This window comes from Macaca thibetana, chromosome 7, assembly GCF_024542745.1.
Source record: "Macaca thibetana thibetana isolate TM-01 chromosome 7, ASM2454274v1, whole genome shotgun sequence".
Lineage (NCBI taxonomy): Eukaryota > Metazoa > Chordata > Mammalia > Primates > Cercopithecidae > Macaca > Macaca thibetana.
The window spans coordinates 37678095-37694730 of NC_065584.1; the positions used below are offsets into that span (position 1 = coordinate 37678095).

At 45.1% G+C, this 16636-nt stretch overlaps 2 protein-coding genes across 8 annotated transcripts in view; one reads left to right on the top strand and one right to left on the bottom strand.

Annotated features, from left to right (window-relative positions):
• Window positions 1-16636, top strand: part of ERH (ERH mRNA splicing and mitosis factor) — an 892055-nt gene that overhangs the window by 298724 nt on the left and 576695 nt on the right. The gene's annotated exons all lie outside the window — the stretch shown is intronic.
• SMOC1 (SPARC related modular calcium binding 1) overlaps window positions 1-16636 on the bottom strand; it is a 149939-nt gene that overhangs the window by 53203 nt on the left and 80100 nt on the right. For all 7 annotated transcript variants that reach the window (XM_050797387.1, XM_050797386.1, XM_050797384.1 and 4 more), the window contains exons 4-5: window positions 2193-2292; window positions 45-92 (exon numbers count right to left, since the gene is read on the bottom strand). In XM_050797387.1, coding sequence (XP_050653344.1) covers window positions 45-92; window positions 2193-2292 — 148 coding nt within the window. The remainder of the gene's footprint in view (window positions 1-44; window positions 93-2192; window positions 2293-16636) is intronic.

Sequence of the window (16636 nt, forward strand, 5' to 3'; positions counted from 1 at the left end):
TCTTTGGAAGCAAACATTTAGATAAAGCATAAAACTCCACTCACCTTTCCTTCCTGAGTTACCCTGGCTCAAGGGCTTGTCGGTGACTGAACCTTGGGTGAGAAGGGAAACAAAAACATAGCCACTCAGAATGCATTGCGGTTGGTTTCTTTCAAAGAGTTGGCAAAACCTGATATTATGAGTATATGGTCATGTATATATGTATTGTATACACATCTAAGAATATTATATACAATGTCAGTACATATACACATGTTGAGTGGGGTTTGTTTAACATCAATGTCACTGATAACCCAGCACTGCTGAGATGAACTATGATTTCTAGGTTCCCTGGTAACAGTCTTGACCACATTTTTACAAAAGTCCACACTCATATAACTCTCCCGTTGAAAATTCCAATATCTGCCCCTCACATTTACACCCCCATCTCCCCAGCTTCTCACCAGTTCCATGTTCAGAGCCATATTCAGTCAGCAAGGCCAACTGAAAAGAAACTCCCTTTTACTGCAAAGGCAATGATTGACATCCCTTGCTGGTTAGGACAGGAAATCGGCGATTTTCCATCTGCATTAAGTAGAAAATTGTTGGCCCAATTGTACTGAATGGGCCAAAACAGTCTAAGGCATGGAAACAATTTTCTAGACACAGCCTGTTCCTCCAGGAGCGGGTAGCAGGTATGTTTGCCCAAGCATTTGCCCTGCATATACTAGGGTGCTCTGTGCACCCCCTCCTCCAGTCCTGACCCTGTGGCACCTGTCTTCTGCTGAGGTCCAGCCTCACACAGGCAGGGTACAACCGGTGCACCCACAGAAGGGCATCTGTGGAGTCCCGCCAAAAGAAAAGAATCTCTATTTCCCTAATCCATGTCATACTCCTTCTCCACGTACCAGTTTTGTGAGAACTCAAACATATTATCCTGCATGGTTTGTTTCTAGTCGTTTGTTTGCTTTAAATGAAACTTTCCAGGTCATTTGAAAGGAGAGCTAATTCCTGTACCTCCCTACCCCAACCCCAATTAAGGTTTCTAGTTTCCATGTAAACCACAAATAAAGTAAACTTCCCTTTTCGACCTGTAAATTTGGGTTTCCCGATGTAGATTCTAATAGCCCTTTCCACTTTCTTTTTCCTTCATGTAACAGAGCAAGTAGAAAAAGCTATGATAGCAAGACTGTCAGCCTTTGGAATTTCCCATAGGTTTTAGCATAATGTTTTATACTTTGTTTGCACTTAAAATGAAAAATAAGAAAATCAATAAAACCCTATGCACACAGATATGAAGAAATATGAATCAGCTGATGGGTGGGACAGGCTTTTTTGAGAGAGCTGAGCCACACAGTGAATTAAGGGAGTGACTCAGAGTCTTTTACCATCTGAACGGAGGTGGACACTGTGGGGCTTGTAAAAATCCCTAATCCACAATCCCATGAAATGGACCTAAAAGCACAATTTCTCTGCTTATTAAGTTGGGAATAGAAAGGACTTAATTTTTGCTATGGACTAACCCAATGGATCACTATAAAGCAATAGTTTGCTAACTTGTTTAATCATCAGAATCACCTGAGAGACTTCATAAAAACAAGGACCTCAGGTCTCCCTCCAGGCCTCCTGGATCAGAATGTACAAGGGGAAGCCTCAATATCTGGGTTCTCTTTAATTTCCCAGATACTGCTGGTGATCAGTCAGATTTAAGGGCCACTGTTATGAAGATTTTCCATTTCTCTACATTACATTCTTCAGGGGTGGTGAGTATATGACACAGAAGCCACCATTCTCCTCTCCTGCTCTCATGACAGGTTATCACTAATTGATAACCACAGCCTTTGATGCTGAGCTCCCAGGTGGTCTCAAAATCCATCTCAATAAAGCCCTTCAAGAGCCACTAGCAATCAGAATCAGCACACAAGCTAGTAACTTACACGCCACCACAGCTCTATGAGGTTACAGCCAGTGCTTAGCATTGAACCAAAAATCTAAACTCAAAATCCGTAAATACACACACACGGCATACACTGCCATACCTTATCATTTGCTGACTTCTGAGCAAGCATGTTAGAGTAGAATCCTCCCTGACCTAGAAAAAGGCTCATCACCACCACCACCAACCTTCTAAAGGTTCTCCCACAAGCTGCAGGAGACCAACCAACGGGTCTCTCTCCAACCCTTTTCATTCTTCCCGCCCCTCCCTACGGTACCTGAACATATAGGAGTTTTATTCTGCACAGAAGAGCCACTGATGGGCTTCCCATCCGGAGTGACACACCAGCAGTACCCAGTGTAAGTATGGCACTGCACCTGTTCAGGGAAGTGAAAACAGAAGAAAACCATAAGTCTCTGTCACAATATCAAGACTCATCTCCAACCCCTTTCAAAGCATCACCCATATGGTGAAAGAGCACCTTCCACCTCTCATCCCCACATCTGTCTCCAGAGTGTCTCTCATGGGTGGTCCAGTCATTGAGCAGCACTGGGTACATGTTTGCTGTGGGACGCCCATGCAAACCACAGCAATTCACCCACTTCTTTCTTACTCCTCTTCACACTTTATACCTGCATCATACTGTGTTTTTCCTGAGATGATTCTCACCAATACCTATACATTTGTTTTCTCTAGCACTGGCATATGCTCCTATCCAATTATAAAAAATTCTAACCCACCCTATTTTTGAGACACAGTTTCACTCTGTCACCCAGGCTGGAGTGCAGTGGCATGATCTCGGCTCACTACAACCTCTGCCTCCTGGGTTTAAGCGATTCTCCTGCCTCAGCCTCCCAAGTAGCTGGATTACAAGCATGTACCACCACACCTGGCTAATTTTTGTATTTTTAGTAGAAATGGGTTTCGCCATGTTAGCCAGGGTAGTCTTGAACTCCTCACCTCAAGTGATTCACGTGCCTCGGCCTCCCAAAGTGCTGGGATTACAGGCGTGAGCCACCGCACCCAGTCAAAAATTCTAACCCTTGAACTAATTTGGCAAGTAAAAGTTGGAATGTCGCCATTGCAGATTGATATGACATTTCTTTAACAAGCAGAGACCAGTGGTAAGCTTTTCTTCTTTGTCTAGCTTTTCCCAGCATCCATTCATAGATCAGCTTGCCTATTGATCTTGTGGCTCTCTTGAGATGAGGGCACACATGATGAGGTTAAGGCAAGGGGGTAAAACCTGCAGGTTTATTTCTAGATGCCCCGCTGCACCACTGTGTGATCTTCCTCAAGCCTCCAAGATCAGGTTTGCCTGCCTGGGAACAGCAAAAAGGAATAAGGCTTTTTGCATCCTTCAGCGTAGCTCTTCTTTCTCTTCCAGTAGCTGTTGCCCTACCCACCACCTCCCGCCCCACCCCGCTATCCTGCTTTCAATCTGGAGTTCCTAAACACACAGTGAGGCGTACTTCCCTGCTTAGAATCCTTCAGTGATTCATGTTGGGATCTAGGATAGAGATGAAACTCATTGGCATGCACTCAAGGTCCTCCATGATCTGCCTCCATCTATTCCCGCAGCCTCATTTCATGCCCATGTCCTGGCACACACCCTCCACGCTGGCCACAGAACCCTTTGATGCTCCTAAACACATTCTAGTTTCTCCTGATTCTTAGTCTTTGTTTGCTCCAACTATTCCTTTTGTCTGGAATGCCCTTCCCCAACCCATCTCCCACCTACTCCTAATCCCTCGTATTCCTTTGTGATACACCTCCTCAAAGCAGTCCCAGCTTCCCCTGCCTCCTTCCTCTGATCCTCCCACACACCCTGGGGCCCCCCAAATCAGAGCCCTTATCACTGTGAGCTCTAGCTGTTGATTTATCCAGTCCACTCCCCCTCTCAAGATTGTGACCCCAGGGACTGCATGCTAGTTATTTCTACATTCCCAGAATCTAACAGAATGCCTGACATTCATTGTAGGTGATTGATGGGTTGAATAAAGGCATCCATTATCATATTTCCTCAATTCTTGGTCTCCATCAATTATAAAATTGCAATGTCAATTTAAACAGCCCCACTACATTAAATGTAGATCTCAATTATAAGATGTGTGCCAATTGCAAAGATATTAAAGTGTGAAGAAAATGTGCCTCTTGAAATCAAGGACATATTGGAATCAAGGCTAGACAGTAATAGCATACAAATTGAGTGGTAAGGGATGGAAGGGAGCAGTGAGACAAGAGATCTGACAGCCTGGGTGAAATCCAAAAGTTATCAAAAAGGCAGAAAAGCTATAGAAAGGCTTCTGCTCTTGTGTGGGCACCAAACACTGTCATTTCCCCCAAGACGAGTTGTTTCACCATGGACCTATCAACAGAAATCAAGGATAAGACAAGATAGGGGGACCCTTGTTCCTACCACAAAGGTGCATGTTTTATAAATGAGGCACTTCCCGCAGCTCCTGCATCTGAGACGCTGCTCGGGTCTTCTGATCAATGCCTTTACTCCAGTAGTATGTCCCACGCCCACTTCTTTTCATGGTCATGGTTGCTACCCCAAATGTTCATCCAACAGCAATATCTTCGGGTCAGGTCAACGCTACTTTCTGAGGAGCCTTAATGGTGGAAAGGAAACAAATCCAGACAGACCTGAATTTGAATCCTGGTCCAGCCAGTTATGAACTGGACACATCACTCAGCTCTTTGAGCCCCATCTATAAAATGGGGATAACAATGTCAAACCTGAAGGTAAGGAAGTCCATTGTTTGGCCCCCAGTGAAGGCCAGATATGGAGTGGCAGTTGTAAGGATTGTTCTCAGCTGTGCCAGAAATGCCTGGCAAGCCGGCCTTTTCAAAGGCCAGATCTCCTCTAGTAACCTCCACAGACTTGGGTGGGAAATGCTGCTGGAAATGTGGAGTTGATCCCTTCAGACTCCATCCACCCTACAGGGGATATTTCCTAGAGATAGTTCCTCGCCAGTGGCAGCAATTTAATGGAGCCTGGCAGGCTGCTTTCTCCTCCTTGGCCTGTAATCACCTCTGGGGAAACCTGTCCCAGGAGCTGAATGGCTATGCTGACTCACTCCCAGGGACCTTGACTCCCATGGCCAAGGCAGGCCTCTGTCTCCATGAGGACTGTGCCCTCAAGTCCATCGCCCAAGGCTGTGTCTCTGGCCCGGTGCTGCGCTGCGGGAGCTGGGCACTGCAGTCAAGCAGACTGCAGAGAACGGGCTGGTTCGAAAGCCACCTCCTCTCAAGCATGCACAGAGTCCCAGCCAAGGCTACTGGGGACAGAAGCAAATTCATGAGTAAGAGGCTAAGCCCAAAGCTTTGTTTCTGGGGATATAATCTGACCTCTGGGCTCAGAGGGTCCACATTCTCACTGAGTGTGCCCATTGTATCCCAGTGGGCACATGAACACTGTCTCCCAGCCCCCAGCTGGCCCAGAGGCCCAAACACAGCTCCTTTCTCTGCAGAGCCCTCAGCATTTTTCTCAGTCCAGGCTCCAAAGAAGAGAGCCCATATTACAAAATCCCAGTCTGGGAGCTCCTTCCAAGTCCTATAAAACTGAAATCAAATGAGGAATTGTTGCCACGTGCTTGTGAGGGCTGGGGTATACAATAATGGGCACGCCTGCCCCAGGTGTGCCACAGGGGTGGGGACAGCCATGGGCAAAAGGCGGCACAGAAGACCCCAGCAAGGTCTCAGATCCAGGAGCTGAGGGAAGTGGCCGAGCACAAGCTCTTAGCTGAAGGAGCCTTGAGTGAATCAGCCCATGATTCCACAATGAGAGGTTGTTTCTAAGTTGTCTAGGGAGTTTTCAAGGTGACTTCTTGCAGAAAAAGAAGTTACATGGAGACAGTCTGCAGCCAGCCTTCCAGCACTTCCCAGCTCCACCACTTAACTCCTTCTGCAGCCTTGAAAAGCTTTTTAATCACACTAAGCCTCGGCCTGTCTATCTTTTTAAAAAGGGAAGATAATCATGACAATAATACCTATCTTAGTTGTTAAGAGAATTAAATTTGATAATGTAAATAAAGCACTTAGCTCACAGGGTAAGTGCCCAGTTAACTTTCAGCTATTTATTTTTATTATCATTGTGTTATATTTTAGCAAACTATCTGTACACTCAAAAATGCCAGAGCCAGATTATCTGATGAGGACAAAAGAACATCCTATTCTGAGCAGCCTGAGGGGAAGGGGCAGTCTGAAGTCAGCAAAACGTTTGAAAAGGTCTGGGTGGAAGAAGAAGATGTTTGTTTTCACATAGAAATAGTTCTATTGCCAGCAGAGGAGAGAAACGTTTCTTGCAGAAAAGCAATCAGGGTGTAAATTCTTTGAATTGATGGTTTCTATATAAATGATCAAGATGTAAACTCTGCCTGGCTTAGCTTCCTCCCTTGTAGATTTATCCTTTTAAATTAATAAGTAATACCCTTCCTTTTTCCCTAAGAGCCTCAAGTTGGTCAACTTTCAGACTTAATCTCTGAGAAAAGCCCAAGCCAAGAGGATCCATGAGGCAACTGGCCATTTCAAATATCTCCCTGTGCAGTTCGCAAAACTCAGGGTTGTTCTTGCCCAAAAGGTACGGATATAGATAGTGAAATCTGCTCCTGTCCCACTCTGAAGCATCCTAGGAAAGCTGAAGTGTCAACAGATGGCTCTTCCTTAAGGGACAAAACGTGTTTACTCATCAACCTAAGTGAGGTTACCTTCTGCTTATATTGTAACTATATCGTAGAATATAACAGGGAGCGGGGGGCGCCGTGGGCGGGCCGGGTGCGGTGACTCATGCCTGTAATCCCAGCACTTTGGGAGGCCGAGGCAGGCAGATCACTGGAGGTCAGTAGTTCAAGACCAGCCTGGCCAACATAGTGAAACCTCGTCTCTACTAAAAATACAAAAATTAGCAGGCATGGTGGCAGATGCCTGTAATCCCAGCTACTTGGGAGGCTAAGGCAGGAGAATTGTTTGAAACCAGGAGGTGGAGCTTCCAGTGAGCCGAGATCACACCACTGCACTCAAGCCTGGGCAATAAAGTGAGATTCCATCTCAAAAAAAAGAATGTAACTAGGGGTCCCAAAGGTCCTTTAAGGCAGTGTGTTCCTAGATAAGTAAGTTTCATCTCTGACTCATACACTTTAATATTTTTGGCAAGAAGCCCTTTACATAAACAGCCTAGTGGTATATTTCAGGCCAACCTCCATCCAAATAAAGACAGGCCTGAATTATTTTAATCCTGCTAATCTTCAACATTAGCCCAAATTCTGAACACCTGGAAGGATGCGGCAGGCTGGCACTCCCAACGAGGCAGGGGAGCAACCGATGAGCAGAGAAACGTCAGCTCCTGGGGGTAAAGCAAAGTCAGGGAGCAAAGGGGAAGAAAGCACAGACAGAAATGGGGCCGACAGATGAACAACGCGTATAGACAACTATCACCTGCAGGTGCCGTGTCCAATGCAAAAAATACCACCTTCCACTTTTGTGATGGCTTCTCAGTCACCATCGAAGGTCTATGCATTATCTCACTTGGGCCTCAAAGCCACCCTTTGTGCAAATCTTTTATAAGAGAGGTACAGAGAGCAGAAGTTATTTGTTCAAAGGTCACAGCTAGTTAATAACAGCACAGGACACTGGAATCCCAATATTCAAGCAATCATAAAATTTCAGAACTGATGGACTAGAAAAAGCCTTAGAGGTCACCAATCTAACCCAAACACTTCACAAATGAGGAAACTGAGGCCCAGAGACAGAGTAGTAGTTGGCTCCCAGTACCTTGTCCCAGCAGATGGAAAGTTCTCAGACCTTGAGGAAGGAGGAAGAGACAGGAAGTGGCCGCAAGCGCTGATTGTCTGAGGGAACTGACCGAGTATCTTTGGGCCTTGTAATTTTCTGGAAAATAGAACTCTTTGGGGTCATGTAAATATGCCCACCAGGGAGGCAGCTGGAAGAGAGTCTTTTGCTCCCATTTCAGTGAGAGGCCTTTTCTGGAGTAGCATTTGGGCCTCCACCTGCTGTGGGCTGCCCTGCTTCCCCTGGGATGTTCTCTGGGGGTTTCTATGGCAGGTGTGAGGCCTCACCTCCCAGAGTTGCTTCTTTGTTGCTTGTTCTTTCACTCTCCTACCAATCACCCCTGCTTTTCTAGGAAACCAGAGAGGAAACCAGTCTCTCTGCAGGTGCCCACTTTCTTCTCTTTTCTCCAGAAACGTGAGGCTGCTGTTCTCTCCACTTTGATACACTGATGAATGAATGCAGCTTGTGTTCTGTGAGGTGTGAATAGACATAATGAGGGATAAAAGTATCCTCTGGCCAAATAACTTTCAAAATATTGGGTTAAACAAAGTTAAAAGATTTCTTTACTGCAGAACTTCTTCTAGTTTTACATCAATTAATGATTTATCCCTAAGAGAAAGATACCATTTGCAGCAATTCCTAAACTTATTAAACTAGGGACTGATATAGTTTGGATGCATGTTCCCAAATCTCATGATGAAATGTTATCCCCAATGTTGGAACTGGGGCTTGGGGGGAGGTGACTGGATCATAGGGCTGGGTTTCCCATGAATGTTTAGCACCACCCCCTTGGTTTTCATGATAGTGAGTTCTCGTGAGATCTGGTCGTTTAAAACTGTGTGGCACCTCCCCTCCCTCTCTCCTGCTCCTGCTCTGGCCATATGATTTGCCTGCTTCCCCTTCCCCTTACGCTATGATTGTAAGTTTCCTGAGGCCTTTCCAGAAGCGGAGCAGATGCCAGCATCATGCTTCCTGTACAGCCTGCAGAACCATGAGCCAATTAAACCTCTTTTCTTTATAAATTACCCAGTCTCCAGTATTTCTTTGCAAGAATGGACAAATGCAGGGACCCTCCCCTAACTGTTACACAAGGAGCATTGGACAGAACTACTGTTCGCTGAAACATGCTTGAGGTCGGGGGAAAAAGCAGTATAATGAACTACAAGGCCTTGCTGTATTTTTTCACTTTGCCCCATCCTACTTTTCTGCAGTCTAGGTATCAGGCTCTCAGTTTGCTATGCTTGAAATAATTTCCTTCTGGTGACAACCCCTCCTCTCTTTTTGCAATGCTTTGTCAAGCTATGTATTTGCTAAGGAATCCATCCTGAATTGCCTCGGAACTTCAAGGACAACTGGGATCCCATGGAAGGCATGGCGCCTTCTCACCCTGTGGCTTCATTTCTCCCTATCTATCTCTTTGTGCTTCTTTCACAAAATAGAAATCACGAACCATATGCAATGGGACAGGCTTGATTCAGCATGCCTGGTAGCAACTACAAAACATGTCATGAAAGGACCGCTCTCATGTATATGAACATTTCCTAGTGGGAAAAGATTCAACTACAAGTAAAAGGAATGTGAGTATTTTTCTAACTCTCTTTTGGCAGTGAGAGTATGAGACTGTTTTTTCTTTTTAATCTGCCCATTACTCTAAATCGGTTAGCAGGGTTTTTGGATTAAGCTAATCCACAGTGAAATTTAAACATCTTGCTGTTGGTCCTACTGATGGCTTCATGTCAGAGCAGTATTTTCAGCTGCTCTGTTTTCCTTTTGGCTGCATTCCCTACAGGATGTCTGAGCAGTTGTGGTTTTCCATGGGTGCCATGGGCTCTGGCTGGAAGACTGATCACCTGAGATGGCCACTTATGTCCCCATCCCCAAGAACATCTCTCTCCATCAGAAGCTGCTGGAGAAGATTGTTTGTTGGGTATGGATGAGAGTCACCTGGAGAGCTCATGAAAACGTTGCTGGGCCTCACCCACAGAGCTTCTGCATTCATTGGGTCTGGAGTCATCTGGAGCTTTTGCACTTCTAACAGGTTCTCTGGTGATGCTCTTGCTGCTGGGTCCAGGGACCACACTTCAAGAGCCACTGTGTCAAAGGAGCATCCCACCCACTTTCTGGCATTTATCATGAAATACCCAAGAAACAAGTACTTTTCTAGGTGAGAATTTGGGAACAAGGGGCCTTGTGACCCTATTTCTTTCCAAAGCTTTTATATTCCCAATGTTTTAATGACATGGTATTTTAATGCATGAATCTAGTGATTGCAGTATTAAATCTTCTGGGTGATTTCACACATGGACAAGAGTTTGACTGCAGTGAGAAGTGGGTAAGGGGGAAAGAAGGAAGGGATGGTGTGATTCTTTTGGTCTGTCTAGCATGAGCTGTCCTTTCCTCAGTTTGGAACACATTATCGCACAAATCTTCTCCTCATCTTTAGTCAGGTTTGACTGAGAAGCAACAGGAATAGAAGGGAAAACATGGTTTTGGAGACAAAAAGACCTGAGTGTAAATACCATCTCCACTGCTAGCTGTGTGACTTCAGCAAAGTCACTTAACTTCTCTGAGCCTATCTACGAAATAGGGTTCATGGTACCACTTTGAAGATTATTAAGAAGACAAAACGAGATATACCAAGCATCTAAAACAGTGTAGATATAGGATATGCACTCAGCACATGCTGATTTTATCCTTTTCCCCTGCCCTTTTGCAGATGACCTAGGCCAGGGGTGTCCAATCTTTTGGCTTCCCTGGGCCACAATGGAAGAAGAAGAACTGTCTTGGGCTACATATAAAATACACTAACACTAACAATAGCTGATGAGCTTTAAAAAAATCTCATAATGTTTTAAGAAGGTTTATGAATTTGTGTTGGGCCTCATTCAAAGCCATCCTGGGCTGCATGTGGCCTGTGGGCCATGAGATGGACAAGCTTAGTCTAGGCCATAGCCTGAAAGCACTTCTATTCTTGTTGGCTGTAGACATTGTCTCCCACTCTATGCCACGTCTAGGGAGGATTGCCTATTGGGGAATGAATAATTTTTCCTTTAAGAATATTTACCTCATCTGCCAGAATTTAAGAGGAGATACAGGAAAGGAAGCTAATCCTTCAATTTCAAATCCTCCTAAACATGGGAGTCTTCGTCAACTGCATTTTTTATGAGTTGATGGCGTGACATGGCTGCCAACATGGCATGAGTTAGGAGTGGTGTGTTTAGAACAAGAGACGGCCTTGTTCTTCCCCAGCCTGCTCATGACCACATCTGAAATCTTGTGTCCAGTGTGAGGAAGGATGCTATAAGGAAGGCCCTATAAGAAGGGCCTTGGCAAATTAGACTCAGAAGAAGGAGGCCAAGAGGAAAGATCTATAAATCCCTATGATATGGGAATGAGTGCTAGAACTAAGGATTTCTGCCAAGGGAAATAAATTGTTGGCTGAAAGAGAAGATTTCACAAGGATATAATGGTGTCCATCTTCAATCCATCTTTCTGTGGATTCTGTAATTCCCATAGCTAGAACTGAAGTCATCTGTTGGAAGTTATAGGAAGACAGCTCTCAAGTCAAGGTAAAGAGGACTTTCCAACAAAATAGTCCCAAAATGCATTATGGATTTTGTCATCATGGAAATAAGCTTCCTGTCTCTGAGAGCAATCGAGTAGAAAGTGGACGACTACTTGGGGAGAGACTGTAAGTGGAACCTGAGCCCTGGATTGCAGTGGGGTAGGGAGAGGAGGGAGAAGATGAACCAGATGTCTCTGAGGTCCCCTTTAATCCAGAAGGTCTGTAATTCTACAACCCTTCTGTAAGATGAACTTTTGCTCCTAAAGAGTAGGGTGATTTATAAACTAGTACCTAATTGTCAGTGTTAAGACCACCATTCCAATTATATGGTGAAGAATATTTTTTGTATTTTCCAAAAAGTTTGAACAGCATCCCCCACAATAGACATATAAAGACATTTGGAACACCCAAGTGTTAGGGCTCCAGGGACCCAAGGAACTTCACTATCTTCACTCCTGTTCCTCTGTGTGGTGCCTAGAATGATCCGGGTTTTGTAAACAGCAAATATGATACCTCTTGTTCCCTTAATTTTATTTCTATCTTGGGGGGTAAGTATCAAATATATTTTTATGTTTAAAAAAATACCTAATAAGCAAGTCCCTCATAAATAGGAGCTTTTACTCCGATGAGAACTGTGAGAAAGCTGGCTGGTGGGGAGCACAAAGGTGGCCTGCAGGAGTGGAGCCTTTCCTCGCATCTCCTATCTGACTTCACTTTTAATAAAACTTTCCTGTCTTCACACCTCCCACCTGAGTTCCTATTATTCTTTCCTATTTTGACATGGAAAACAATTTTGATCACTTTTGCAGAAGAGTTTAGTTGACTGACCTGCTGGGTCACCTCCCAGCATGTTACGTGCACTCACAGCGCAGTGGCAAAAGCCCTAAATGTGTGTCTTAATGGCTCTGCCTGGAAGTTTCCTGAGTAAATGTCTGTTGTGGGCCTATTGTGTGCCCAGCCACCTGATTGGACATTAGCTCTTGTCTCATAAAATCCTAAAAAGTGGCATTTTCCTCCTCAGAAATCAATTGAGCCCCCTTCCCAATGTAGGAACACTCCCTCCCACCCCCATGGCACGGCTGATGGATGTCCACTTGGTCTCTGCTTGCCCACTTTCCGGGATGGGAAGTTAAGTCCTCTTTGAGTCAGACATTCTGTCTGTGAGCTATGCTAATTGTCAAAAGTTCTTCCCTATTTCGAGTCAGAATCCTACTTTTATATACTGTACTTGGTGATGCCGGGTCAGCGCTGTGGGACCACACATAAAACACTATTATCATTCACAGACAAAGGTTTGGATCTGGCTCTCAGGTATCCCTTTGGTCATCTTTTTACTATTATTATCATTATTATTATTTTTGAGATGGAGTCTTGCTCTGTCACCCAGGCTGGAGTGCACTGGCACCATCTCAGCTCACTGCAACCTCCACCTCCTAGGTTCAAGCGATTCTCCTGCCTCAGCCTCCCAAGTAACTGGGACTACAGGCACGCGCCACCACACCTGGCTAATTTTTTGTGTGTTTTTAGTAGAGATGGGGTTTTGCCATGTTGGCCAGGCTGCTCTTGATCTCCTGACTTCAGGTGATTCACCCACCTTGGCCTCCCAGACTACTGGGATTACAGGCGTGAGCTACTGTGCCCAGCCTGGTCATCTTTTTATCCATTCTTTGGTTGTTATCTCCAGCTCCATTGGACATTCCTCACATCATTTCCCAACTTTACTCACCTGAGTCACCCTCCTGGAGATGCCCTAGTTTGGCAACATCACTTTAAGAGATGGCAATGTCTCTTAGAGGGGCAGTGTGGAATCATGATTAGAATCAGGAATTCTGGAGCCAGGGTACTTGGGTTTGAATCCTGGGTACTTGGGTTTGACTCTGCCACTTGCACACTGTGAGACCCTGGGCAAGCTACGCAGCTTCTCTGTGGTTCAATTTCCGCATCAACAAAATGGGAATGCAATAGTGCTTATAGTGAGGACTGAATAACTTAACATGTGTCAGGCAAATATAAAACAGCCTGGAACCTTGTGTATAGGTTAAGAAAGTGGTATTGTTGATGACAATGATTATTATCTAAAAAAGAATAGCAGAGCCTGTAATTCCAGCACTTTGGGAGGCTGAGGCGGGCGGATCTCAAGGTCAGCAGATTGAGACCATTCTGGCTAACACAGTGAAACCCGTCTCTACTAAAAATACAAAAAATTAGCCAGGCGTGGTGGTGGGTACCTGTAGTCCCAGCTACTCAGGAGGCTGAGACAGGAGAATGGCGTGAACCCAGGAGGTGGAGCTTGCAGTGAGCCGAGATTGCACCACTGCACTCCAGCCTGGGCAACAGAGTGAGACTCTGTCACACACACACACACACAAAAAAAGAATAGCAGAGAGAGTGACTGAAGCCTCCCATTACTGAGCCTCTCCTCTCCCAGAGACAGCAGGAAAGCCAGAGCACGAGGCTTCCATCTTTCCCTCCCTCCCAAGTATACTGCATTGCAGAAGAGCAGCTGCAGATACCGCCCAGAGCTCACTCCTTTCATTTCCACAATAGACAAATTGTAGGGACAGAATCACCAAGGGCTATGGGGAGCTCAGATGCCCAGCTGGGAGCACCCAAACCTTGCATACTGACTCCAAAGCAAATGATGCCAGCCAATCTGAGAGAGGACTCACAGTGGCCATTCAGCTAGAAAACAGCCATTGAAGAGCAGGACAGAGCAGAGAGTGGGATAGGCGAGTCCCCAAAGAACACAATGGAGACAGTGTTCTGAGCACAAAGCGTGCTCCATCCACCCTCATCTTATCACACATCCTTGCACCTGATGGGTGATGGGGGCATGGGGACCAGTTCTCCCATTGAAAAGATGATAGTAGAGGCTCCCAACACATGCAAGAGATTAGACCAGTCACTTCCTAGACAAGTCCTTCTTGCACATGAATGGGTCAGACCCTGCTCTTGCCATCATTGACAAAATTAAACATTAAATTTCATAACTGCATAACTGAGATTGTTTACTCACTGCAAATTATATGCTACCTGGACCTCCCACGGGAAGGCAAAAGTAAGGTCCCCTTGGGAAGCTGGCTGCTGGCTGCTGCTCACTGGGGCTCCAGCTTCTACCCTCCCAGATCTTGATGTGCTGAGAACTTTAATGCCCACAGAGGATACGCCAGTGGGGGAGGGGCGGGGCAGACCAGCACAAGCCCATCGCTTTACTCAGACAGGCAGCAGCATTTCTCCTCTACAACTTCAAGGCTCCCTGCAACCCAGAGTTTCTAATCTGAAAAGGAATTCCCTTTCCTGCTTATAGATTCAAAGAAGTATTAGCCTGTCAGAGACTGAGAGCTCTTAGAGATATACAAGGCTCATTTGATGGTTCTAAAAAGTTTCCTACCCCCACTTGATACTGTTCTCTCCCAACCTTTCCCTTTTCTTACAAATATCATGCCAAGGGTACCGACATTGTCCCAAAACCTAGGACCACAGCACAGGGTACAGGTTCCTGTGCATTCCCCCTACTAGATACTCTGCCTTGGTGAGTAGAGCCAGCACCAACCCCATACATGAGTGCATAACAACACTCATCTCACTGTCCAATTAAAAAGAAAAAATAAGTATTCAACTTACTACAAGGTTACAGTGATCAGGAGAGTGTGGCACTGGCATAGGACTAGACATATAGATTAATGGAATCGAATTGAGAATCCAGAAATAAGCTGATTTCTGACGAGAGGACCAAGACAATTCAAGATGGAAAAACAGTCTTCTCAACAAGTAGTCCTGAGATAACCAAATATACACATGAAAAGGAATGAAGTTATAACAAATAAAAGAGAAAAAAAAGATAAATTGAACTTCAAAACTAAAGCTTTTTGGCCAGGCGCAGCGGCTCACGCCTGTAATCCCAGCACTTTGGGAGGCCAAGACAGGCAGATTGCTTGAGCTCAGGAGTTCAAGACCAGCCTGGGCAACATGGCAAAATATCGTCTCTACAAAAAACACAAAAATTAGCCCCGCACAGTGGCATGCACCTGTAGTCCCAGCTACTCAAGAGGCTGGGGTGGGAGGATCACTTGAGCCCAAGAGGCTGAGGTTGCAGTGAGCCAAGATGGTGCTACCACACTCCAGCCTAGGTGACAGAGTGAGACTCTCTCTCAAAAAAAAAAAAAGAAAGAAAGAAAAAGAAAAAAAAACGAAGCTTTTGTGCTTCAAAGGAAATTATCGAGAAAGTAAAAAGACAACCCATAGTATGGGAGAAAATATTTGTGAATCATATATCTGATGAGTCTTGTATCTAATGCCCAGTGGCTCACGCCTGTAATCCCAGCACTGTGGGAGGCTAAGCCAGGCAGATTACTGAGGTCAGGAGTTTCAGACCAGCCTGGCCAACATGGTGAAACCCCATCTCTACTATAAAAATACAAAAATTAGCTGGCCTTGGTGGCACGCGCTTATAATCCCAGCAATTCCAGAGGCTGAGGCAGAAGAATCACTTTAACCCAGGAGGCAGAGGTTGCAGTGAGCCAAGATGGTGCCACTGCACTCCAGCCTGGGTGACAGAGTGAGTGAGACTCTGTCTCAAATAAAAAAAAAAAAAAAAGAAAGAAAGAGTCTTGTATCTAGAATACATAAAGAGCTCTTGTAACTCAATAATGAAAATGTGAGTAACTGAATTAAGAAATGGGAAAAGGATCTGAATAGACATTTCTCCAAAGATATAGAAATGGCCAAAAAGCACATGAAAAGATGCTTGACATCATTAGTCATTAGAGAAATGCAAATCAAAACCACAATGAGATACCACTTCACATCCACTAGAAAAGATACTAATAAGAAAGATGGAAAATAACAAGTGTTGACAAGGATGTGGAGAAATTGGAACCTTCATACATTGCTGGTGGGAATGTAAAATGGTTCAGCTACCTTGGAAAACAGTCTGTCAGTTCCTCAAAAGCATAAACATATAGTTACCATATAACCTAGCAATTCTACTCCTAGGTATACGCCAAGAGAATTGAAAATAGATACCCACAAAAAAAATGTATGTAAATGTTCACAATAGTACTATTTATAACAGCCAAAAAAATGGAAACATGCCGGGCATGGTGGCTCACACCTGTAATCCTTTGGGAGGCTGAGGTGGGCATATTACTTGAGCTCAGGAGTTCAAGAACAGCTTGGGCAACATGGCAAAACCCCATCTCTACCAAAAGTACAAAAATTTAGCCAGGTGCGATGTTGCACACCTGTGGTCCCAGCTACTCAGGAGGCTGAGGTAGGAGGATCGATTGAGCCCGGGAGGTGGAGCTTGTAGTGAGTCCAGATCATGCCACTGCACTCCAGCCTGGGCAATAGAGTGAGACCCC